Source organism: Nylanderia fulva, unplaced genomic scaffold (genome assembly GCF_048542155.1).
Source record: "Nylanderia fulva isolate GAGA-0341 unplaced genomic scaffold, ASM4854215v1 Scaffold168, whole genome shotgun sequence".
In the NCBI taxonomy this organism is placed as follows: domain Eukaryota; kingdom Metazoa; phylum Arthropoda; class Insecta; order Hymenoptera; family Formicidae; genus Nylanderia; species Nylanderia fulva.
This window is the reverse complement of record NW_028189923.1, coordinates 143863-170669: the sequence shown is the minus strand read 5'-3', so window position 1 is coordinate 170669 and position 26807 is coordinate 143863. Positions and strand designations below refer to the sequence as shown.

The 26807-nt window shown below is 44.2% G+C and overlaps 2 protein-coding genes across 2 annotated transcripts; both read right to left on the bottom strand.

The window, feature by feature from the left end:
* Positions 1-2883: 2883 nt before the first annotated feature.
* Positions 2884-3483, bottom strand: LOC114932142 (uncharacterized). The gene has a single exon (XM_029304309.2). The coding sequence runs from the start codon at positions 3481-3483 to the stop codon at positions 2884-2886; it is 600 nt and encodes a 199-aa protein (XP_029160142.2).
* A 31-nt stretch (positions 3484-3514) lies between these two features.
* Positions 3515-8069, bottom strand: LOC114932141 (uncharacterized). Its single transcript, XM_029304308.1, has 2 exons — positions 6776-8069; positions 3515-6690 (listed from the first exon to the last, which is right to left on the bottom strand). The coding sequence occupies exons 1-2, from the start codon at positions 8067-8069 to the stop codon at positions 3515-3517; spliced, it is 4470 nt and encodes a 1489-aa protein (XP_029160141.1).
* Between the last annotated feature and the right edge of the window lie 18738 nt (positions 8070-26807).

The following is a 26807-nucleotide window of genomic DNA, read 5'->3' as shown; positions in this document are numbered from 1 at the left end:
AATATTTTTATATTATTATATCATTATTTCAATAATTAATAGTTTTATAATTGTTTAATTTCTTTATATTATTACATAATTATTATTGGCATAAGGATTTGAGCGCAGATGGAAGAGCGAGAATAAATTATTTTGTTATTTTATTAATTAATAATCACGAATTTTTGGACCGATTTTTCGATCAGCGTGTAAATTAATAAAAATTTTAGCCTATAAATACAATATAAAAACTTTTTAACATAGATCTAAAATAAATTAAAAAGATCCTTTCACATTCAAATAAATTAATAAATGGCATAAGGATCTGAGCGCAAATGGAAGAGGAAGAATAAATTATTTTATTTTATTAATTAATAATCACAAACGTTTCGACCGATTTTTTGATCATCTTTAGCATATGTAAATTTCAGCGTATAAATACAATATAAAAATTCTTTAACATAGATCTCCGCGTATAAATTAGATACAAATAATCACACGAATTACATTAAATCATTACATCTTATGAAATAATTTTATCGCAATTAATGCATCTCCGAAAAAAATTTAATTTATATTAACATGTATGGACTTATTTTGTGACAGGAAAAAAGTAAAAAAATGTATGAACTTTGTCACATTGTCGTTCACACTGTGACGGTACTCTCCACAAAAAGCGCGGCTGCGTTTAGTTCCACCGCTGCCGCTAGGCGGCGCGCGCCCTCGAGACAAACCGGTATACGAAATACAGCACGCGCGCTACATAAGTAAGCAGCGCGGAGTACCGGCTCTCTCCGCTAGGCGTCGCACGCCGATTCTGCTTTTCCGCAGTTAAAATTCTCACGAAGAAAAATATAAGTAAGGCCCCCTGCGGAGTGAAGAACAACGAGTTTTTAGGGCATTTTCGCTCATCTCTCGGAATGGTGCCCAGACGTCCATATTCAATCTTTCATTGAAAGAGTTACGGCGACGAAGGAGAACGTCTCTTCTCTGGGAGAAGATTGCGGCGTCAGTCGACGGGACACGTCTTATGACATTACATCTCCTGGCGAGGAAGGTCTCCGCCTTCCGAGGATCCAGGTTGCATTCCCACCTTTCTTTGATGTGTGTAAAGTTAGACCCGCACTTTTTGAATTTAAAACTTTTCAAAATTGTGCTCCGTTTGTACTGTATTGTGCCGCAAACGGCAACTCTAACTCAAAGCATATTCTAGAAAAAAAAATTTTTTTTTGCTAGCCCCGCACTTTTCGAATTAAAAAAATTTTTTTGATAGTGCTAAATTATATGCTACGTTTGTGCTAACTTGTGCCGTACAAAGTGTAGAGTAAGTAATCTACAACACTACTTCACATTTTTGTACTTACAAGGAAACGGTCGGAAATGTCTCTCACCGATTTTAATGAGCCTTGAATATATAATAAATTGTAGAGCATTGAAAAATATTAAACCGGTATTTTTTTAGCAGCGTATCTCGACGTTTAAAGGGTAAACATCCTCTTGAAAAAAAAAAAACGGTTCTTTAATTTTTAAGCTAATGCCGTCGAAACGGGAAAAGATATATTAAAAAATGTTTTAAGTAAAAGTTTTATGGTTTTTAATGTTCTTTAAAACAGTGCAAAAAAATTTTTCAAAAATTTCAAATTTTCCAAAATTCTCTTTACCTTCTATAATATTTGCAAATTTTTAAATCTTATAAAAATTCTGAAAGTTTATTTAACTTCAAATCCAACCATATATAAAAAATAATGCGAATACTTATTTAGTCAGCTCTTTTCATTTTTAAAGAGCATTTAATTTTGGAAGAGCAGTCGCCCGGCAAGCGGAAGGTCTCGGGTTCGATTCCCGATTCAGCCGACTTTCGGACCAATATTTTTCTCGCCTATTTCTTTACAGGGGATGTTAAGAGAAGGAACAGGGGGAATTTTTGAGATCCCAACCATAGGATTCAAATTTCTTTCCAAAAATGTTCTTTCCTTCATAATTGTCGCAATAACATCGCGTTTGGCTCTATTGGTCGAGAGGAATCAAGTGGAGATTGTGGCCAATATATAAAAAAGTTTTATTCCGAAACATTTTTGAGAAATAACTATAAATACCACTATGCACGCTCCATTTGTATCTGCCAGACGCTCGTTACTCGTGATGATCGTTTTTCCTTCGTAATCTCATAGAAAGAATGAAATATTGATACAAAATTTGTATATGGTATTGTATTTAATAATTAAAAAAATTATTGCCTATTTGACACTCTCAATTTATATTTATATTAATAATTAAATTTATAACAATTTATATATTCTTTACAATTAATTGTTGATCGCCAGTGATAAAATTTTAACAAATAATAATGTTCACAATTTGAAGGTTTTTTTTTTATTAAGGATTTAATGTGAACGTGAATGAATAGCCGGGACCGCTCCGAAAGAGCGCGAGGTAGGAGCCAAGGGAGCAGTGGCTAGGAGATACTGAAGGCGGAGTAACTTTGAGTCGTTTAACTTTAAAAAATGTTATATATTACTTGAGAGCATGTTATCGCTCAACAGCTCCTTACAGAATAAAGCGAGAATCGCCACGTACGGCGAATCTTCCTGATTTTCCCGACTGAGAAGAGGAACCAAAATCACGCATCAGCCGGATGATACGCGGCTAAATTGACACAAACATCGGTGAACGCGAACCGAGGAGCGAAAACATTGACATAAGCTCCTTGGTATTTTCAAATTTGAAGGTTTAACGAGCTGAACGATAACCTTCTAATTATTGTTTTTATTCGTGCCTAAACATACCGCCCGCCTCGAAACCATCGTTTCGAAATGAATTGAACAAAAAAAAGGCGACTGGTGAAGCGTTCGGTATGTCGATTTACAGAATGTGTTAAAAGCGATATCTGGAGTCTGAACTTAATTACGTAAGGTTGTCCAGGCTTTCGACATCTATCAGAAGTAAGCATAATTTGACAATAGGCCGAGTATATTCGGATGTCGCGGTTTTCACCGTCGCGACGCGAATCAAACCGTCTGGACCCGGGTGACATCGGATGACGCGAGCTAAGTCCCATTTACAAGGCGGAAGGAGAGAATTGCATAACAGGACCAGCGACCCGACGCGAATTCCGTTTTTCGAAACTTGCTTCCATTTGACGCGCTGTTGCAAGGTATTGACGTAGTCCTGCTGCCAGATTTTCCAGAAGCGTTTTGTGAGCTGGCGAACAAGTTGCCAGCGCGTCAAGCGGTTCTCAGGTAGATGCAGTACAGAGGGTTCAGGCGCGATCGTAATCGCGGACCCGATCAAGAAATGACCGGGCGTCAGAGAATCGCAATCGTCGACGGAATCGGTGAGAGGCGCGATAGGGTGTGAGTTAAGGCAGGCCTCAATGTTGCAGAGAATCGTTGTGAACTCTTCGAACGTAAGAGTGTGCGAACCGACGATTCTGCGAAGGTGATACTTGACACTGCGAACCCCGGCCTCCCATAGTCCGCCGAAGTGAGGCGCGGATGGAGGCATAAAGTGCCATGACACCCCGTCGGAAGCGGCACTATTTTGGAAAGTTTGGATCGCGCAGCGCGGCTCGAAATGATGCAGCCAATTCGCGATCGGCGCCTACAAACGTGGTTCCATTATCAGAGTAGACTGACTCAGGCAGGCCACGTCGGGAGTAGAATCTTGAAAAGGCGCCTGAGAAGGCTGGAGTGGAGTAACTCTCGACTAATTCTAAATGTATGGCTCGCGTGGCCATACAGACGAAGATGGAGATGTAGGCTTTGCGGGAAGCTACACCGCGTCCCAACATTGATTTGATTAAGACGGGACCAGCATAATCGAGGCCACAATGAATAAACGCGCGCGCAGGAGGAGAAACGCGCACCGAAGGCAAGTTTCCCATCAATTGAGTGGGAGTAGCTGCTTTTTCACGCGTGCATACTACGCAGCGGAAAACGACACCTTTGACGATATTTCGAGCGCGCAATATCCAGTACTCTTGACAAAGAGTGGCTAGAGTTAATTGAGGCCCCGCGTGAAGAGATCTTAAATGCACGTGCTGCACGAGGAGGTTCACAAGAGGATGTGCAGCTAAGATTATAGGATGTTTTTCGGAGAACTGCATGGGGGCACGCGACAACCGCCCGCCAACGCGGATTAGTTTGTCTTCGCCGAGAAACGGCGTTAAAAACAACAATGCACTCTTCGCTGGAATCGAACGTTGCTGCAACAAAGATTCCTTTTCCCGCGCGAATAATTTTGATTGAATTTGCGACAACCAAAAGTCTCGTGCTTTTCTACATTCGAGCGCGGAAATTGACCGGGAGCCTTCGTCGCATGTGTCGCGCGGCACCAAGTGTCTTTTAAGCTTTGAGATGAATCTCATGATGTAGGCGGTGACACGAATTAAACGCGGCCACGACGAGTACCGTGCGGCAAGGTCCCATGGTTTCCGTCGCGACACGAGATAAGACGCAGCGTTTTCTTTTCGCTCCATCGTGGTCATCGAAGGAGACGAATCGAATGGCACCGGCCATTCGGATTCAGAACAATGTAACCATGCAGGTCCCCGCCACCAGAGCGTGTGAGACGCAAAATTCTCACCGGGTATACCGCGTGACGCGCAATCCGCGGTATTGTGATCAGTGGGGACGTGGCTCCATTGCGCGTTTGGGAGTCTAGATTGTATTTCAGAGACGCGATTCGCGACGAACGTCTTCCACTTTGATGGATGTTGCGCCACCCACGCGAGAACTACCGTGGAATCGGTCCAACAGTGGCAAGAATCTGCAGGGAGATGCAGGGATGATCTGACAAAATCGATTAGTTTCGCGAGTAACACGGCAGCGGCGAGTTCCAGCTGTGGAATACTTAATGTTTTTATCGGCGCGACTTTTGATTTTCCGATTAACAATTGTACTGTTATTTCACCGGATAACGAAACTATTCGAATATACACGGCGGCAGCGTAAGCGTGCAAAGATGCGTCTGCGAAACCGTGTAAGTCGCATCTGACGCTATCTGCACCGCGTTGGATCCAACGATCCAATTGAAGACCGTGCAGAGCGGCGAGGGATGAGCGAATGGTGTCCCAGCGATCGAGAATGTCAGCGGAAAGCACGTCGTCCCATCCGATTTTGAGCAGCCAGAGTTTCTGAAGGAAAATCTTCGCGACAACAGTAACCGGAGTACTCCACCCCAACGGATCGAACAATCTTGCGATAGTTGAAAGGATCGACCGTTTGGTAGTCTGCTCGGAATGCGGAAGCGTGACGTTAAATTGAAAGGCGTCAGAGGACGGATTCCACCTGATGCCGAGAATTTTAAGATGGTCATCTGTTTGAAGCATCTTATCGCAAACGAGGCCGTGATCTGCGCTAGCAATATCGCTGAGGAGTTGAGCCCATTTTCTCAGCTCGAATCGGCCTCGACGAAGCAACGCGCATACCTGCTCGCGAACTTGACGAAGGAGAGGTATGTCGTCCGCCCCGAAGAGAACGTCACCGACATAAGTATTTTGCAGCACAATAGCAGCGAGTGGGAAAGAACTACCCTCATCTTGAGCGAGCTGACGAATGACGCGTAGCGCTAAAAATGGCGCACAGGCTGTGCCGTATGTTACAGTAGTGAGCTGATAAGCTCGAGCGGGTTCTGAAGGAGCGCCGCTCCACAGAATTCGCTGGTAATCGATGTCACGCGGGTCCATAACTATTTGGCGATACATTTTCGTTATATCGGCGGCGTAAACGTAGCGGAACTGTCGCCAGCGCAGAATGACCGCCGATAAGTCCGCTTGTAACTGTGGCCCGGTGAGCAAGTAATTATTCAGCGACGTTGAATTGGTCGTCAGACTCGACGCGTTGAATACGACTCGCAATCTTGTCGTGACGCTACTGTCGCGAATGACAGGATGATGAGGGAGATACACTTCCTGCGAGGCGCCTTGATCGCTCTTCACTTCGTTCATATGTCCTAATGATTCGTAATCGTGCATTAATTCGGCGTATGCCGCACGAAGGTCGGAATGTAGAAGGAAGCGACGATGTAAGCCTCGCAAGAAGCGTTCAGCCGTGTGGCGCGAATCGCCGATGTCGATCGGCGAACCGCGCTTAAACGGAAGGCGCACTGTGTATCGGCCGTCAGCACTGCGCGAATGCGTGGCTGTGAAATGCTCCTCACATTGCTGCTCTTCAGGGCTCAGGAGAGCCTGTCGAGGAGTTTCTTCGATTTCCCAGAATCGTCTGAGCTCTTGATCTAGAGCCTCCGAATTCGCGCAATGCTGAACGGTGATCGCTCGCGATTGCATCGACAGCTCGGAAATGGGCCCCGACAAAACCCAGCCGAAAATGGTTTGCTGCGCAATTGGCTGCCCAGGGGCGCCTTTACGAACGCCGCTAAGCAGCAACTCGCCATATAAGTCTGCTCCGATAAGGATTTCGATCGGGTCAGCGCTTGTTGGATTCGGATCGGCCAGATTGAGATTGTTTATATAGCTCCAATCATAGCTATAATTTGCTTTGTAAGGCGAATATTTTGTGAGAGATCTGAGAATCGACGCGGTTGTCGTTAACACGGGAGCAGCTTGATTGATCGGAGCGATCCGAATCTTAGCGGCGAATTGACAAGTTCCGGCGTTCATTCCGCCGACGGCGGAAATCGAGAGTGGTTGGCGAATGCGACGCATTCTGAGAGTTTGTGCGAGACGCTCCGTGATGAAGGTGATCTCCGAGCCTTGATCGAGAAGCGCTCGCACGGTGAGTGTCCGACCCGACGGTGACGCGGGCCGTCGCGAGTAACACTTGCGGGAGCGCTACACCTGTTCGCTGGGAGCATAATGCCGTGGCCGAAGTGATCGCGATAGAGTCTGACGACACACTCGACGAGGTTTCGTTTTTTAGAGAGACAACGGATGCAGTTGAGGAAGAGGCCGAGTCAACGTGCAGCATCGAGTGATGCTTGCTTTGGCAAGTTCTGCACGAGTATTGACTCGGACACGTTTGTACAGCGTGCTTTGCGCTCAAACAATTGACGCATCGCTTCGCTTTTAAAATGACTTCAAGGCGTTGACTCGGAGTCCTCCGCAAAAACTGCGGACATTTGTTGATGAAATGCGCGGCCCGACATAGTGGGCACGATAAACCAGAGGCAGTGGCGTTAGCACTGGTAACTTTTGGCACGCGCGAGAATTTGGAAGCATTAGCCGGAGAGATTTCCTTCAATGCACGAATGCGCGTGTCGAGAAATCGGTCGAGAGCTTCATACGAAGGAATGTTCGGGTCGTCACCGGTTTTTAACTTCCACGCTTTCCGAGTAGCGTGATCAAGTTTTTGCGTGACGCTAAAAACTAACATATCGCTCAACATTTGATCGGGTGATCGATTCAAATTTTGTAAAGAAGCGATAGCGCGATTCGCTTTGGCGCGAAGTGCGTTAAGTTCGACAGCGGATTCGCGAGCAACCGTCGGCAGAGAGTATAGCGCTGATACGTGCACGTCGACGAGCCGTTGCTTATTGTCGAATCGTGAAATTAATGTTTTCCACGCGATATCGAAATTATCCGCGGTGATTTGAATAGATTTTATAGTGTCGAACGCACGACCGGTGAGACTTGAAGCTAGGAAATGCATCCGCGAAAATGCAGTTAATTCGGTATTTTGAATTATGAGAGAAGTAAAGCGATCGCGGAAGCTCTCCCAGTCCTCGACATTTCCCGAAAACGGCGGTAGTTGAATCGGCGGCAAATGAGTTAATGAAAAGGATGATGGTTTAGCGGTACTTATCGTGGACTGCGACAGGCTCGTTCTGGTGGGCGTTGGATCCAGCTCTTCGAGGCAGTCGGCCATGTAGTCGAGGGTTGTCTCGTAGTATTCCTCGCAATTTTCGAAGATTGTGTTCGAAAAGTAGTCCATGGTCCGCTGCTGCTCGGCGGTGAAAGCTCGTGCCAGGATAGCGTGCTTCTCAATGCACCGTGTCCAGGTCTCCTTCAAGGTTGACATTCGTTGACGAATCTTAGCCGCAGTGTAATTGGCTCTGCCAACTTTTTTAAAGTTGGAGAGCGCTCGCTCTACAGATTGCAGCATTGTTAGCTGCTGCGAGAGATGATCGCTCATCGTGTTGGCTATCCCTACCTTGGGTGCGGGCGAAACGATGAGTCCGTCACTGAGGTCCAGCAGAGAGAGAGAGAGAGAGAGAGATGATCGCACTGCGTTCACCGTGGGTTACCTCGATCCGGCTCGAAGGACCAACTTTTATGTTCACGATTTGAAGGGTTTTTTTTATTAAGGATTTAATGTGAACGTGAATGAATAGCCGGGACCGCTCCGAAAGAGCGCGAGGTAGGAGCCAAGGGAGCAGTGGCTAGGAGATACTGAAGGCGGAGTAACTTTGAGTCGTTTAACTTTAAAAAATGTTATATATTACTTGAGAGCATGTTATCGCTCAACAGCTCCTTACAGAATAAAGCGAGAATCGCCACGTACGGCGAATCTTCCTGATTTTCCCGACTGAGAAGAGGAACCAAAATCACGCATCAGCCGGATGATACGTGTCTAAATTGACACAAACATCGGTGAACGCGAACTGAAGAGCGAAAACATTGACATAAGCTCCTTGGTATTTTCAAATTTGAAGGTTTAACGAGCTGAACGATAACCTTCTAATTATTGTTTTTATCTGTGCCTAAACAAATAAGATGGAATTTCATTCGACCAAAAACTGGCTATTCATTTATTGAAAATAAGTACACACTACGTTTCGATCACACATTGTGGTCTTTTTCAAGTGTCGTTCTTATTCAGCAATTACATTAATTAAAAATAGAGACATAAAAGTTGTCCTGTCATATCGACAATCTGTTAGCTACTGCAGACTAGTTTTATGTTTTTTAAATCATTTGAATAATGTCATAAATAGGACTAAGGTTATCAGTGTCTATTTGTAAATTAATTTTATTTGTTTGTCTTTTTTGTAGAACATTTCAGCGATCTCTCTTTTTCGTCTCTTTTTCTCGATATGTAAAATACATGGCTCAAGCCATTGGAAGTCATGATTGCATTCGGTTCTATGATTACTGACCACCGAGTGGCTTGTTTCATGTCTTTTTATATTATTCTGATGTTCTTTTACTCTAGTAATCAAATGTCTTTTTGTTTGTCCTATATACGACGCGTCACAATCATTACATTCTAGTCTGTATACTCATTTATCAATTTATATATTTATAAATATAATAATTTATAAAAAGTAATTTAAATATATTAAAATCTTTTATATATTAACATATTATAGAACAATTGTGTGGCAATACATAATTTACATATATGTACATTATTGAGAATGAGATATATTTCAAGTAAAATAAAAGTATAGAGCCTATCGAGGAAAAATGTGAGCTTTATATTTATGGTCTATATTGATTACAAAAATGATGATCGTAAAAGAAATGTTTTACACAAAGAGATTTTTTGCACCATGCGCAGGCAATTATAGCAACTTGACTGCAAATATCGCAAGTTAATTTTAATTTATTTGTGAAACAATATTCAACTGGTGTTTCAAACTCTGTCGGACTATTTTGTACATATCCACTTTTAAATCATGCAAATTTAAATAAATTTTGAAACCTGGGCGGTAAGAATTGAAAATGTGTTAATGATTGCAATTTAAAAATATTATTTCTAATATTCACTTCCGCGGTAGTTAACGACTACACGCACGCACGCACGCCCACCCACCCACCCACCTACCCCCATCCACACATCCGCTTACACACATTCATATCCACCCACCCACTCTCCCACACATATACACACAAAGGGATTAGCTCGGGAAATTGTAATGTGAAGGTTGTTATTGTAAGATAATTAGGATTGTAAAGATCATTAATATTGATAGTTTTCGCAATTTAATTCGTTGGCGCTCAATTCTTTATATAAAGGTTTGCCAATGTTAATTAGGGTAGACGCAGTTTTTAATTGACGTACAGTTTTTGGAGACAGACAAACTATTTTATTTGGTTTAATGCGCGGTTTGTTTATATTGGCTCTTCGATTGAGTCAGCGCAAAAGAGAGGCAGCGCGTGCAGTACGTGTTTTAGTGCCTGCTCTATTTTCCTTTTCCTGCTTGCGTTTTTAAATTTCTGGTTGTGCATCTACAGGGGAATTTATTATAAAAACAATATATCAAATCTCTATGTCACCAGCGATAATAAAAATAAATATGTATCGTAGTTATAACGTCCACCAAACTGGCAAATTTATTAAAAATAAAATCACAACATTTCAACCGTAAAATTCGGCCCTTTTCAAGAGAATGCTGAAGTAAGAATAAATATATCAAAGGACCCCGCACGTTTCTTATGGAAATTGGCTTTTAGTCGAATTACTTGAAATTGAAATATGTTGTAGTTCTGAGGTCCCTGATAAAAAGTCTCCATAGGCACAACCAAATCCTATGGCTAGTTTCAGAGATGTGGGCGGTCAAAGTATCCTCCGTCGATGTGCACTACATACGCGTCATTGTCGATTATTTAGGGCTTTATTTCTATTATATATGAGTTAAATAGTTACAATAACAATAATTGTAATAAATATTATAATTATAATAAATATAATTATAATTATAATTAAATTATAACTATAATTAAAGGACATCGTACGTTTCTTATGGAAAAATTGTGTATGTATGCGTGCGTGTGTACATTTGAATGCAGAGTATATTACTGTTTAAATGTGTGCGTGTAAGAATATTTTCCATAAAATAATTAAATGATATTATTTTGCACTTTATCATACTTTACCCAAGATTTGCGTTATCCAGGATCAACGACGTGGACGTTTTGGGTATGTGATCCCTTTGGGGTGCTTGTTTAAAGTGAGTCCCCTTGCCTCTCACCGTTGTAATACAGATTACATTTGTATAATGGGATAATTACTATATCTAATGTAGTAATTCAGGCAAATCATTCAAATCATTTGGCATCGGTCTTTCAGCAGCATCAAATATTCGATACAACAATGAAATAGATGGATATCGTACCCGTTCTTGATGTCTTGCAAAACCAAGAAACCATAGAACGCTTGCAACATGAGCACACGTGCCTAAAGTTCTGGCTCCTGATTTACAGGTACAATAGTATCCAAGTATAAGATTTTCCTCAATCTCATTATCATCTCTTATATTGTCATCTCTTACATTGTATGCAATCCACAATTGATGAATAGTCGCATTTCGGAATCGAGAATACAATCTAAATCTTGTAAACCATGGTTCTATTGCATGAACATCTACCTGGAAAACTTCTTCATCTCGAAGTAATGAATCCTGAATATATGATGGAGCTAAAGAAAGCTGATAAGTTCCAATCGTTAGATCTTCGAGATATTCAAAGGTAAGGTTAGGGAAAATCGACAACTTGGTTATGATCTAAACGAATCCATTCAGCATTTCTACGTCGACGCAAGTTTTCTTGTTCTACACGAGCCTGCACTACATTAACCAGTTGGGACCTCATCCGACAGTCCATGTCTCATTTTTGTTAAAAACGTTATTAAGTCTTTCTTTTCAGTATATCTATAAGAGCCATTTGCAGGTATTGGGTCGCAAAATGAGAAAAGATCTTCAAATTCTTGTTTTGTAACAGAAGTCATAGCTTTGAACTCCTCATCTGTAAAGCTATTTTCATTAATAACCTGTGAAGAAAACATTTCTACGAAGTTCTTGTAGAATTGATTGAAGTTCCTGTCCTTTTATGATATATGGTTTGTTAACGAATCTCAAACCAGGATGCAGTGCTGTTAAAAGAAAGCCACGTTCGTCTAAATGTATCTGACAGGACCTTACATTACTGGGTATGTATATATTGGAAATTATAAAGACATTCACTCGAGCTTCTAAAGAAAGCCTCTGAATATCACGATCAACATTACAAATTAAACATGATTCACTCCGAGTTTGTGTTAAAACATTAAGTCTCATACACGTGGGGTCGCGTTCTACTTCTGCGATCTCCTTGAGAATCGATGTATTACAATGAACGCATATTCTTGTAAGATCAGTTACTTCCAAGGGCGGTCTTCCTGCTGCATCACGTCGAAAAATAGAAATATCTCTCTTTGCGACATCATCATCATTATTATCAATGCGCCGCATTAATCTTGCTTGAAATCGCCCATCACATATAAAGCAGTTTAATAGATTCCGAAAAGCCATAGCAAAATAATATTATTGTCCGTAAACAAAAATATGCATATATTCACTATGCTTACTAAACAGAGTGCATAAGAGATGTAGGTCTATGCGGTGTGAATACAACGTGTATGATTGTATAAGTGCGCGTTTACCGAAAGAGTAAACAAATGAATCGCTTATTATATTACTTGAAATAGCCTACAAACGTACGCATTTCATATGTTTTACATTTATCTTATTTAATTACAAAGTGGTGGATTAAGCAGGTTCTAGCTCGTAAACTGCCCAATTTTAGAAGTTGCACCCATGAGAACATTTATTCAGGATACTATTACCTACAACATATTTCAATTTCAAGCAACTGAGCAACATTTCGACTGAGAGCCAATTTTTCCATAAGAAACGTACGATGTCCTTTAATTATAGTTATAATTTTAATTATAATTATAATTATATTTATTATATTATAATTATTATAATATTTATTACAATTATTGTTATTGTAACTATTTAACTCATATATAATAGAAATAAAGCCCTAAAAAATCGACAATGACGCGTATGTAGTGCACATCGGCGGAGGATACTTTGACCGCCCACATCTCTGAAACTAGCCATAGGATTCGGTTGTGCCTATGGAGACTTTTCATCAGGGACCTCAGAACTACAACATATTTCAATTTCAAGCAATTCGACTAAAAGCCAATTTCCATAAAAATTGGGTCCTTTCCTATCTATCACTTGATTGAGAAAGCCTTCTTCATTATTTGCTATCCTTTGCCTATGAACACTTAACATCCAGAGACCACTGATTCTGAATTCAGACATTGTTGAGCGCAACCATGTTTTAACTCGCCGTAAGATACTGAACGATCTCTTTATTGTTGCTGTTGTAACAGGCAACGATAATGATTTGAGAAGCATAGCTTGAATTGCAGGCACAAATTTAGCAGCATTAAGTATGTCATCCAGAGTAGATATCTCAGAGTCTTTTATTATTTTGTGCCATACAAGACCATCATTAAGTAAGTCACCGCTCTCATCAATCTCTAACAACAACTGCTTGCTCTGTTCAAGGGTCATGGTTTTGAAAGTGGAAGGATACAATCGAAAAAGGTTGAAAATGCTTGAATTTTCTTCAGAAAATCTAATATTTAAAGAACTTATAAGCGAATCTATGTACGGTAAAAGCAAACTTAGTTTATAATATTCTTTAGGATTTTCTGTGGAATAGTTTGCTCTTTTAGTTTGTTTTGATATAGTCCGTGGTATTTTAATCTCAACAGAAATCGAGCGGCTGTACTTTTTGCATTCCGTAAAAATACTGTCAAACTCATCCCATTTTTCATGAAGAATAGAAATTAAACGTTTTATATGATTTTGACATTTAAACAAATTTATTTGTTTATTTTGTAGTAATACAGAAATTGGCCCTATTATTTCGGAATATTTTGATATTATAAATAGGCATAATAGAAATATCGGATTAGTTGCGGCACAGTATAAACAATAAGCTTTTTGCTTGCTACTAGTAAACCCTTCAGAAATTTCAAGTAATTTTTCCAATATTGTTCCAAAATGCTTTTTAAATAAGCCAATAGATTTGTGCTTCTCGGTCCAACGTGTTTCACAAAGTATAGGGATTAAAGGAACCAGTTGTCTTTGAATATTACTTTCCCTAAAAAATTTTATTATTTCTTTTATTGTACCTATAGTGTTTCTGACTTCACTTAAATTATTTAAATCATGGACAACCAGATTCAATCTGTGTGACGAATAATGGACATAATGAATATTCGGGTATTTCCGCTGTATTATACTCTTCACGCCATTCTCTTTTCCTGCCATTGCAGAACACCTGTCATACCCCTGACCTACACAATATGCCATGTTTAAATGTAACTTTTGGCACTTCGCTAAAATAGCATCGGAAATAGACTGAGCATCAAATTTTTTAAGCTCAACAAAACCAAGAAACTCTTCTTGTATAGTTAATTTGCCATCTTTAAAATCGGCAAATCTGACACCAAAAGAAAGCTGTTCTACCCCAGCAATGTCACTGGTCTCATCTGCTAAAATTGAGAAGCATTTGGAGGCATTAGCTTTTGATACAATATTATTTGCTATTATGCTTTCACATATTTCAATTATCTCATGCTCGATTCTAACAGATGTATATTGCGCATTCTGTGCGCCTTCTTTCAAATGCTGTTTTAAAATTAAATCACCAGCTTGTACTCGGAATTTTAAAAGATCTTTGAAATTACTTTCATTTGATGTTTTACCACGAAGAGCCAAGTCATGAGTTTCGCAGAAAACTATTGTTCGTACAATAGAACGTAATTTTTCGCGGTTTTTTGTTATCAAATCTAATCTGGCCTGAGAACCTACACTAGTAATGCTCAGTTTTTTGTTTTCTTTTATGGCCATCAAATTGGTTCCATCCAAAACAGCCTGTTTATGCCAATTGGAGTGAACATGATTTCGTGCTGCCTCATGAAATTTTTAATAGTTATTGAATCTTTTTAAAATAAAAAAACCTTGCAATCCTCGATGCACTTTTTGCTTAAAGAGGACACAAAATTTACAGAAGGCACCGTCGGCAATTTCAGAATATGCTAGCCAAGGGGTATATGTCTGTAGCCATTCGAATCGAAAGTTCCTTTTTTCACCGACTTTTTTAAAGTTGAAGCTTTTCTCCGGAACCCATGTGTTCATAAAAACTTCAAGTTTTTCTTCACAAGATAAATCTGAAGTAACACCGATGTATCGACCGATATCAAAAACATTGGTATTAATGGCACCGCTGAATGAAACTGAAGGAACAGTTGAAGTTGAAGTCGACGAACAAGAGGAAAGTGAGACAAAGGATTGAATTTGAGACTGGTCGCTTGTCTCTATTTTCGGTTTTTTAAAAAAATTTTGTATGTCCATGCTCGAATATGTTATATTAGATAACAATATTTTAAAGAAAAAGCTATCAAGTAGACTTTTTCAAAAAGGTCTCTTCTTAACTTAATAATATTTTTTTCGCTCAATTTATTGCAATCGCATTAATAGAAAACAAAGCTCAATGTGTCCGTTATACTTTGCCCCTGTCATAGATAGCTTATCCGCTCAAAAAACGAGGCTCGACTCAGCACTCAATCTAGGCGCCTGGCGCTAATGCTGCTGCCCCTCTCTGCGGACCTATAACGCGCTCGAGCGAGAGTGGCAGTGGGAAACCGATCGCCACGCCGCGGTATACAGACGGCCCAAGCGTCTCGGCAAAATTCGCGCGCTTGCTCCGTTTAAATACCGTGTAATGGTTAAGATCCGTGCGCTTATTTGTTACAAAGCAAAGGCAGGCGTTAAAAAATAAATTAAATTCGAGCAAGGCAGGCATTAAAAAACTAAAATTCTATTTAAATCAGAAAAAATAAATTTTTCTAGATTAGGGCAGGGTTAGCAAGGATTCCAAAAGGGGGGGGCAAATGCCCCGTCTTGCCCCCCCTCTCTGGACGCTCATGGTTTCACGTTAACCGTTCGAACCAATAGTTCACATTTTTGGAAAACAAAACTAAAAAACTATGACAAGGCGGAAGAGTAGGAAAACTCTTACCGGCCCAGGAGAGTCGGATATTCCAGAGCCCGGCGGAGAGGGGGGTATCATTCCGGCCCCCGTTCCGTCGTCATCGAACGACGGGTGCGAAGCAATGAAGGAGATGGGGTTTGAGGCTCCAATGGAGTTGGAGCCTCAGATCTCGAACACCGAGAGGCCGGCAGTAATGCTGCCGGGCCTCGAGTGAGAGAGGGATTTAGCTCCGTGGTGGGACGAGGCTAAAGCCAAGACTCCCACTGCGGAGCTTTTCCGCCAATCCATGGAGGAACTGGATGGTGTGAGGGAGAACGCAAAAGTCTTCTTGGGGGACTTCATTCGGCGCATGGAGGAGGGGAAACCGGCGACGGACCAGGTGAACGCCTACATCGAGTCTGTGCTGAGCCGGACGCTGGAACTCGCGCAGATCGTCTCAGACCTTACGCGGAGAGAATGCGTCCGGTTCGGGGAGGACGCCAGGAGGAGTGTGGATGCAGCCCCTGATCGCGGAAAGGAGATCCGGGATCAGGGAACTGCGACGGAGGAGAGGAAAAAGACTGGGGTGCTTAAGGAGATGGCTCCTTTGCTGGGGGAATTGGGGGCCAGGCTCGGGGATATATCCTCGAGACTGGCAACCAATTCGGACCGACTGGAGTTGGTGGAGAGGCGCCTCAGGGAGGTGGAGTCCGGTCGGGCGAGGGCGGCTCAAAGGGCTCGGGGGGTTCCCGGGGGGGGGGGGTGTCGGAGGGAGACGGACACGACGGCGACAGACGTAACGGCGACGGAGATGGAGACAGAGACCAGCGGGGACGGAAGGGGAACTACCGGGGAGTGGGTGAGGGTAGTGAAGAGGGGAGGAAAGAGGGGAGGGGGGAGTTATGGAGGAAGAGTGGTGGCTGCTGGAGGCAGCAAAGGGGGAAAAGTAGTTGACGATGGAGCAACCGTCGCTAACTTTATGAGGGAGGCAAGGTGCTACCGGTGCCTGTATGTTCGGCATACATGGCGCTGGTGCACCTCGAAAGTGGACAGGGGCAGCCGATGCTACCGCTGTGGCTCCCCTGGACACAAGGCGGTGGGATGCCTGTCCGGCCTGAGGTGTCCACTTTGTGTGGACTTTCGACGGCCGGCCAGGCACCGACTCGGAGGGCCGGGGTGCCTGTCGGCACCGCCGGCGGAGGGTGGGAGTGTGCCTCCCCTTTTCTCGCTGTTGGCAGCTGTACCTCAGGGGTCAGCTGTTTGCGGCGGTGGGGATCGGGGGGAGGGGGCACCCATATTATACCGGCGTCGACGTTTGACGCCGGATAAGGGTGTCGGGGGGGGGGGGGTGGCGTTAGCCCGCACTCTTTCCCCCGGCAGCCTCTCGAGGGGAGAGGCAACCGTGCTTCCCACGCTTAGGTGCGGGGTGGGCGCTCATCCTTCCAAAGGGAAAACCCCCCCTGGTTGCGGCCGAATCCTAATTCCTATAGGGAGCGGAGAAAGCCGCAACTGGGGGGGGGGGGGCAAGGGGGGGGCCACGTGTCTCTGGCGGGCGGGCATTGCCCCCCCCCCTTTGGAATCCTTGCTAACCCTGCCCTAATCTAGAAAAATTTATTTTTTCTGATTTAAATAGAATTTTAGTTTTTTAATGCCTGATAGGGGACGGTGAGGATGCTGGTATCCCATGTCGTCTCGCCGCCCTCCCGCTAAGCCGTCTCCGGGGAGCTGTCTCGACCTTGCGAGACCCCTCCCCGACCGCACAGTCAATGACTGTGCGGTTCCGTCGCAGTTGCGGCGCAAGGGCGACACCGGCCCCACGTCGCGCCCTCCCAAAGAATTTGGGGGGCGAGGTCGCGGCTCGAGTATCCCGCTCGAGCCGGCACCCCCCGCCTCCAGAGTGGTGCTCCCTCCCCCTCCCAAAGGAAATGGGAATTCAGCAGTCACCCTAGAGGCCCTCACCAGGGTGCCCTTCTCATTGACTGTCATTGACTGTGCGGTCGGGGAGAGGTCTCGCAAGATCGAGACAGCTCCCCGGAGACGGCTTAGCGGGAGGGCGGCGAGACGACATGGGATACCAGCATCCTCACCGTCCCCTATCCAACGCCCGGAAAGGACACCCGCTGAGGTTTTAGTTCGGTAGGTCTTGGGCCCTCTGGTCGAACCACTCGTGGCTCGGTCAAAGGGAACAAGGAGTCCCACATAACCCGCACCTCTACCCGGAAGTGCGCGGTACCCTCTCGTTGTCCGCCACCTTGTCGTGGTAAGAGGGCTCACCCTTCGCAAGAGTATAGTCTTGCGAGGGGTGCTAAGAGCGGATAGTACCTCCTGTAGGGAGGTACACACGCCCTCCGGTCTTGGAGGGCACCTTCAGGGACTCTGCAGGGGGGGTCATGTGCCCCCCCCCTGTGGGGTACGGGTTTCGCGCACCTGAAGGTCCCGAGCTGGTGTGTGTGTTTATGTCGGTAGCGCTGGATCAATGATCTCACAGGCTATGTCGACGGGGACTTCGGTCCTTGGCAGGGTCTCCCATGTCGAACAGGCTGTGGGTGAGATCTGGTTGGCTCCCGGCATTGGGTGAATGTGTGTGTGCGTGTGTGTGTGGATGGATGGGCTTGGTGGGGCCAAAAGGGCTTCGGCTCGCCACTCTTGGACGGTCACCAAGTAAAAAGAGATCAAAAAACAAACATGAGAGGGCGAAACAACAAAAAAGTTGTTACCGGCCCAGGTGCTTCGGATGCATTAGGGCCCGACGGAGAGGGGGGTGTCATCCCGGCCTCCGCTCCGTCGTTATAAAACGACGGGTGCGAGACAGCGGAGGTCGTGAGGTTTGGGGCTCCAATGGAGTTGTAGTCTCAGACCTCGAACATGGAGAGACCGGCGGTCATGCTGCCGGGTCTCAGTTGGGAGGCGGATCTTGCTCCGTGGTGGGATGGGCCTGGGGCCAGGACGCCCACTGCGGAGCTCTTCCGCAAAGCCATAAAGGGCTTTGAGAAGATGAGGAAGGGGATCGACGTGCATACGGAGGACATCGTCCAGAGCATGAAGAAGGGGAGCGTGGAGTCCGTGGGGGAGCGTACAAAGCTCTTCGGCGAGTTCGCGTGGCGCTGGACGGAGGAACTCGTGTACATCGTGGCGGAGCTGACACGTAGGAAGTGTGTCAGGCATGCGGAGGTTATCGGCAGGAGAGCGGACACGGCCCTTGATTGTGGAAAGGAGTTCCGCGACCAGGGGACCGAAACGGAGAGGAGAGGAGGGTGCCTTTCGTGGAGACTCCTTTGCCGGGGGAGTTGGTGGCCAGGCTTGAGGACATGTCCTCGAGACTGGCGGCCAACTCGGACTGGCTGGAGTTAATTAAAAGGCGCCTCACAGAGGGGGTGCCTGGCCGGGCGGGGGTGACCCGGGGGGCTCTTGGAGGGAGGAGAGGTGCGGAGACGGAAATGGAGGTGGGGACGGAGACCGACGCGACGAAGACGGACGGAACGGGGACAGGGACAAAAAGCGTGGGGAGGGGGACCACCGGAGCCCAGGGAGAGTGGGCGAAGGTGGTGAGAAGGGGAATTGGGGGAAAGAGGAAGAAAAAGGCGGAGGCTGCTGAGAGCAGCGGCGGCGGGGGGAGAGTTGGCGATAGGGCGACTATCGCCAACGTAATGAAGGAGGCGAGGTGCTACCGGTGCCTGTATGCTAGTCATACATGGCGGCGGTGCACCTCGGCGGTGGACAGGGGTAGCCGCTGCTACCGCTGCGGCTCCCCTGGCCACAAAACGATAGGGTGCCTGTCCGGCCTGAGATGTCCACTTTGTGTGGACTTCCGACGGCCGGCCAGGCACCGACTCGGGGGTCCGGGGTGCATGACGGCACCTCCGGCGAGGTCGAAGGGCGGGGGCGTGCCTCCCCTTTTCCCTTCGTCGGCGGTCGTGCCCGTGGGCGTGCCCATGGGCGCGGCCGTTTGCGGCGGCGGGGAACGAGGGGCCCGCCACATACCGGCGTCGACGATTGACGCCGGATGAGGGTGTCGAGGGAGGATAAGACGTAAGCCCGCACTTTTCCCCCCGGCAGCCTCTCGAGGGGGGCGGGGGCGGTCGCGCTCCCCGCGCTTAGGCGCGGGGTGGGCGCTTGTTCTCCCAGAGGGAAACCCTCCGGGTGCGGCCGGGTCCTGACTCTCAAGGGAGCGGGGGGGGCCGCAGGCGGGGGGGGGGAAGGCGAGGGGGGCCACGTGTCCCTGGCGGGCGGGCATCGCCCTTCCGCCTGGGGCGCCTGGGCCCCCCTCAAGGACGGAGACGTGACGTGTGGAGCCCTCTCACCGGGAGCCATATGGCACTGGTGAGAGGGCAACACCGCCCACGGAAGGGGGTTTCTCTCCTTCAGAAAGGAACCCCCTGATGAGGGCTCCCCTTGTGGAACGCCGAACCGGATCACCTTCTAGGGGATCCGGGGGCTGCGTCCACAGGGGGGGCGAGGGGCCATGGCTCCGCCCCTCAAACTCTTTGAGAGGGCGCGGCGTGGAGTTGATACCGCCCTGCGCCGCAACCGCGAGGACCCCGTACGATGAATTTGCGGGGGGGAGGGTGTCGCGGAAGGCGACACCCTTCCAAGGAGGGATAAGGCGAGGGGGCGGCCAGTCGGCATGGGATACCAGCATCTTGGCCGTCCCCCATTAACGCCCGAGAAGGTATCCGTAGTGGTTTTAGTGCGGGAGACCTTGGATCGACTCTCCGGCCCGCTACGGCAGACCGGCCAGGCAAAACAAGGAGTCCCACATAACTACCCGTCCTCTTCCCGGAGGCGGGGGTATCCATGAGGATTTCCACTACGCAAAAAAAAAGGTGCGCGGTACCATGACGGTTTCCCCAGCGTCACAAAAAACAAAAAAAAAAAGGGGGGTGGAGCTTCCACCTTGGGTCGCCCTTGTGTCCTTCTCCCCTTAGCTTCCGCTCCACTCCCCAGTACACGCACATACACATCTCGCCGCTTGGGACTTCTGTTTTTTCTTGCTTTTCCGCTCTTTTGCGTTTCTTTTCCCTCTCTCACTCTCTCATCCCATTCATCCAATTTGTCTCTCCTTTTCTCTCTCTCTTCTTCTATCTATCATCCATCTTTCTCCCTCTTCTCCTTCTCCTAGAATTTCCTTGACTACTTCCTGCCAACTCCTCTCCCTTTCACTACTTATTCTACATCTTTTCCAAATATGTTCCCAAGATCTCTCCTCTATATAACCTACATTTTTTCTTCTCCTCTTCCCAGTATCTACTTTCTAGCATCTCGTTTTCCAGTCTAAACCTCACCACTCTCTTCCACCTACTCTCCCCCCAACCTTTTCTTAAATACTCCGGAACTCCTTTCCCTCTAATCTCCTTATACCATTTATTATACTCTGACTTTTCTATTCTTTCCTCCCTTCCTTTCCTCTGATCCTTCAAATCCTTTTTTAATAATTCTCCGAACCACCCCTCTCTCTCCTTTCTCCTCTCTTCTACGTCTTCTATCCTTTTTTATTCCTAAAGTATTCTTCTTTTTCCCTTTCCCATTCTGAACCCATCTTTCCTTCCTTCGCCCTTTCTCTCATTTCTTCTTAGCATTTTCTTGCTAACTCGCTTCCTCTTCCTTCCTCCATTCTTTTCTCAAAGTTTCACGCTCTCTTCCCAGCTCTTGTTCTCAGTTTTTCTCTGCTTAGCTCCTCTCTTACCATGTATCCTGGTGTCCTCCTTTCTACTCCTAATGTCTATGTAGAATAAAGGTACCTTTTCTCCAATCTTTCCATCCCCCCTCTCTCCTTCCACCCCCATACTTCTACCCCATAGCTCAGCACTGTCCACACCAACTTGTCAAACAGCCAAAGCCTTCTTCCCCAGTCTTTTCCGAATCTTCTTTTCTCTATCCCCCATACTTGACACATAATCAATGCTGCTTTCCTCATTCTTTCCCTTACCTGTCCTTCTTGTCCTCCGTTCCTCTGTAGCCTTTATTCCAAATACGTAAATTCCTTTACTTCCTTCATTCTCTCTCCTTTCCATCTCCATTCCCTTTTTTTCCACCTTCCCCCCTTTTTCCTAAATCTCATAACTTTCGACTTCTTTGCATTCAATTCTAGCCTTTTATGATCTAAGTACTCTTCTAATCTTTCTATCATGCTCCTTAATTCTTCCTCCTCCTCTACCAGCAACATTATATCATCCGCGTATGCTAGCGTGTATATTCTTTTTTCCCCTAGCCTCACTCCTCTCTTTTTCACCTTCCCCATCTTTTCCTCTAAGTCCGCTATCAAGATATTGAAAAACAGCGGACTAAATGGACATCCCTGCCTTACTCCTTTCTCTATCCAGAACTTTTCCCCTATTTCCTCCCCTACCTTTATTCTATATACCGTTTCCCTCATCACTTCCTCCACCCTTTTTCACAATCGCTTTCTTATTCCACTCTCTTCCATTTCCTCCATTACTTTCCCCCTATCCACTGAGTCGAACGCTGCCTTCAAATCTACGAACAGTGCCGTTATCTTTCCACCTTTTCGTTCTAATTGTCTATTAATCAGGTAGTTCATTACATAAATGTTGTCCATCGTACCCATTCCTCTTCTAAATCCCATCTGATTTTCTTTTATTATCCTTTTCTCCTCCACCTTCTTCCTCAATCTTTCCGTTAGGATCATTGTATACACTTTATACAATGTTGGCATCAATGTTATTCCCCTGTAATCCTCTACCACCTTTTCTTCTCTTTTCTATTTTATCGGTACTATCACACCCTCCTTCCATTTCTCCGGCCAGCCTTCCCCTCTTCAAATCCTATTACAAAAATCCAATGCCCAATTTTCCACGTTCTCTTCTCCGTATTTTCAGACCTCATTCGGGATCTCATCTATCCCCGACGCTTTTCCTTTTTTCAGTTTCTTTATCGCCTCTAGCAATTCTGTCCTACTTATTTCCTCTTCCTCCTCCTCTTCTTCTTTATCTCTTCTGTCCTTTCTCTTCTTTCTTACTCTTCTCTTCTCCACTCCTTCTAGCAGCTTTATAAAGTAATCCTCTCCACTCCCTCATCTCAATTTTTTCATTTATTCTCTTCTCTCTCCTTCTCTCCTTGTTAACTATTTCCCACACTTCTAATTCTTTTTTCATCTCCGCTGCCCTCTTTTCCCATTTCTCGTTTTCTTCCTTTTTCTTTCTCTTACATAACCTTTTGTATTCTCCTTTTTTCCTCCTGTATTCTTCTCCTTCTCCTTCTTCCCTCCTCCATTTCCTCAGCTCCCTCTTTACCTTCCTTTTCTCTTCTCTGCACTTCTCGTCCTGCCAATCACTCCTCTCCTTCTTCATTTTCCTCTTTTCCTTCTCTGTTACACTCATTGCTTCCTTCAACTCCTCTATTTTCTTCCATTCTCCATCTATCTCTTCCTCTCTTCCTTTTAATTCTCCCACTTTTTCCTTAAACCTCCTGCGCCTTTCCTCATTCCAAGTTCCTCCTCTTCTCCCTCCTCGATTCTTCCTTCTCCCCTTTCTCTGCTTTCCTTCTATCTCCACCTCTATTGGATGATGATCTGAATCCACTTTATTTCTTACCCTTAACTTTTTTACTTTTTCTTTAATATCTTCGTCTTCCAGTACGTAATCTATTACTGTGTTCCCTCTTCCTCCTGTAAAAATCCATTCCCCCTCATCTCCTTTTGTGTTCCCATTTAATATGCTCCATCCTCTTTCTCCCAAAAATTCTAATAATTTTCTTCCTTCTGCGTTGATTACTCTGTCCTTTGATTTCCTTTTACTTTCCCCTATCCCCTCTTCTCCTGCATTTTCTTCTCCCCTCACTCTTCCCTCTTCCTTTCTCGTCCTCGCATTAAAATCTCCTCCTATTATCGTGTAAACCTTCTCCTCTTTCTCCTCTGTCCATTGCTCCATTTCTTTACATACCTTCTCTATTCCTTCTCCTGCATATTATTCCTATCACCTTCCATCTTTCTCCCTCCACTTTTACTCTTTCTACCACAAAACCTTTCTTTTCCATTTCTATCTTCCTCCTTTCTCTGCTATCTCCTTTCTTATTCCCATAATCATGCCTCCTATCGCTCTTCCCCTCTTGTTCTTTCTGCCAGCTCTTTGTACTCCCCACACGTATCCTTTCGGCAAAATTCCTCTGACTTTCTTCCAACTCTTCTCTTCCATCCATGTTTCTGTCAACACTATCACATCCCATTCCTCTAATCCCTTCCAAAAATCCTTATCCTTGTTTCCTATTCTTGCCACATTCCAAAACTCTACCTTCCATCCTTTTTCACCCGTCCCCCTCTTTTTTCATCCCTTTCTATCTCTTCAAATCTTTTTCCTCATCTCCTCTTCCCTCATTACTTTTTTCCTTACGTTTCTTTTTTCGTCCTTCAAGACCTCCTTTACCTCATTCCATCTCCACTATTTTTCTTCTATTCTTATCCTGCCATTGTTTATCCATGTCCTTTCCCCTCTTTTCTCTTCTCTCCATGCTATTTCTCCCAATTTCCGTCTTATCTCCCTTTCTTTCCACGTTAGGTTCATACTTATCCTTTCTTTTTTACCTTTCAGTTTCTTTTTCTTCTCCATCACCTCCCATTTCTGTTCTTCCTTTTCCAGTTCTACCACCACCATCTCTCTCCCTTTCTCTCTGTCTTCCCCTATCTTCCTTATTTTCATTATTTTCACTTTTGCCTCAATCTCCTTCATCAAACTCTTCACTCTCTCTCTTCTTTTCCTCTCTTTGATCTCCAGGCCTCTTATCACTATATTTTTCTTCTTTTCCTTCTTTTCTAGCATCTACCATTTCCTTTCCATCTCCCCTACTCTTTTTTGTATTTCATCTCCTGTAAACTCTCCCTTTTCTATCTTTCTTTCCCTCCTTCCTCCATCCTCCTTTCCAGTCCCTCTATCCTCCTCTTCATACCTTCCATGCTCTCTTTTATTTCTTCCTTCTCTTCTCTCCATTTTTCAATCTGTTCCTTGTAATCTCTTCTTATCTCCTCCATCTCCTCTCTTATCTTCTCTCCCTGCTCTTTTATTTCCTCTCTCATCTCCTTCATCTTATGCCACATCTCTTGTAACATTTTTTTAATTTCTCTCTTCTCTCCCTCCTCCTTGCCTTCTCTCTCTGGTGATCTCGTTATTTTGTTGCTTCTCTTAAAAATTTCTACTCCCTCCTCTCCGTTTTTTTCCTCTAGATCCCTTTTTTCTTTTCAACAATTTTTCTATGTTTCCTAAGCTGCCACTTCTTTTCTTTTCTTTTTTACTCATCACTCCTATTAATCATCCTCCCTCAGATCCCTTAATTCCTTCCTTCTTTCCACTCATCCTGCTTTTTAAGCTCTTATGTTCCTTTTCCTAACCACTTTCCTCTCTATATTCTCCTTTTTCTTTTTTTCCTTTCTACCTACCTATTTACTCTTCTATGTTTTCCCTACTCCTTGCTTCTTATTTTCTGTATTTCCTAGATATTCCCTAGCGCCTGCTCTCTTTTCTCTCCTTACCCTGCTTCCTCTCTATGTTTTCTATACTCCCTGTCCACAATCAGCTGTCATCCAGCCTTAGAACATATATACCTGGAAGGGGAATTGCTATTGTTCTCCATGGTAAAAATCTGTGTCCAAGTTGGCGAGAGAGAAAGATAGCTTTTAACCTATGCTTGCAATGCGTAAACGTAAATGACGTCACGGTGACGTCACGCTCACCGCGCTGTTTGAAACTGGAAATGTAATTGGTGCTTTCGCTAATTCGCGTTTGCGCATTGCGAACGGAGGTAACAATCTACCCTTCTCTTTCCTTAAAAACGTGGTTCTCTCTCGCACCCAACTTGGACACAGTTTTGCGCTCCTATTCCCCTTCCATATCTATATGTTCTAAGCATCCAGCCTTTCTATTTCTCTCTTTCCTATCTCCTCCTTCCAGCTATTTTCTCCTCAATTATTCTCACACTTTTCCCCCGCTTCCTCCTCACACTATCCTCTCCTCTCTCACTTGCACTCTATACTCTCTAATCCTCTTCAAATATCCACACTCGCACTCCACGTGTACAACGCATTTGCACCGGAAACGGAAGTCCTTTTATATTCTTAATAATATTTGTATTTTATATAATATATACCATAATTTATATAACATATGTATTGTTGTGCCTCCGGGAAGGCACGGAGAGTTTTGGGTCTTAGCCGACTGAAGGATGAGGATTCTAGGATCGGCGGGCGTCTCCACTTTTGACGAACTCCAATTGTTTATTTGAATAAATCTTTTATTTCTCTTATTTCTTGAGTTGGTTTAATTCTGTCTAATCCCACCTGGGTGATTAGTTAAGTATGCCCGCACTCGGCAGTTAGATTACAGGTGATAGTTTTGTATTCAGTGGCTTGTCTTCAAATCGTAGTTAGATTCTGATTAGCGACTTGTCTTTCTGGATTTTCGTTAGCGACTGTCTTTATCGCCTCGCTCTCCGTTCACAGTGGTCTTCTGTCCTTTTCTACATCTTTTGGGGGAAGATGTAGAAAAGCTCTCTTATTGGCTAATTTTTATTCACACGTTTTTATCTAGGTGCAAGCGAAGCAGGTTATTTCTTCGCTTGCGATCCGCGGTTTCCGGCATAACGCTTATATTCTGTCGCGTTTGCGTCTTCTCGCGATAAGCGCTTTGCAAGAGCGTAAGAACGTTTCTCAAACGATTGCATAATGGCCGACTTACTAATTTATTATTAAAACTATATTCAATATAATATAGTTATAGTCATTCAGACTATAACAGTATAATATTTTATATAAATATTTATGCGTATTATGTATAACATATCTTATGTAAGTTATAATTATATATTTTATAGAAATAATTTTAACAAAATTAAAAACTATGTACATATGTAAGTTTTTTCTAAATAAAACTTTAATTTTTTTAAACAAAAGTATATATTTTTATAAGACGCTATATATAAATGTAAGTGGAAAAATAAAAAGTTGATAAATTATAATTAATAAATAATATTAACATCCATAAAATAATGATATTCATAAAAAACATCAAACACGCCTTGTTCATAAATATCAATAATTTTTAAACAATAATTTGTAGATTAAATATCTAATTCAAATAAACTTTAAAATTAAATTTTATTTATA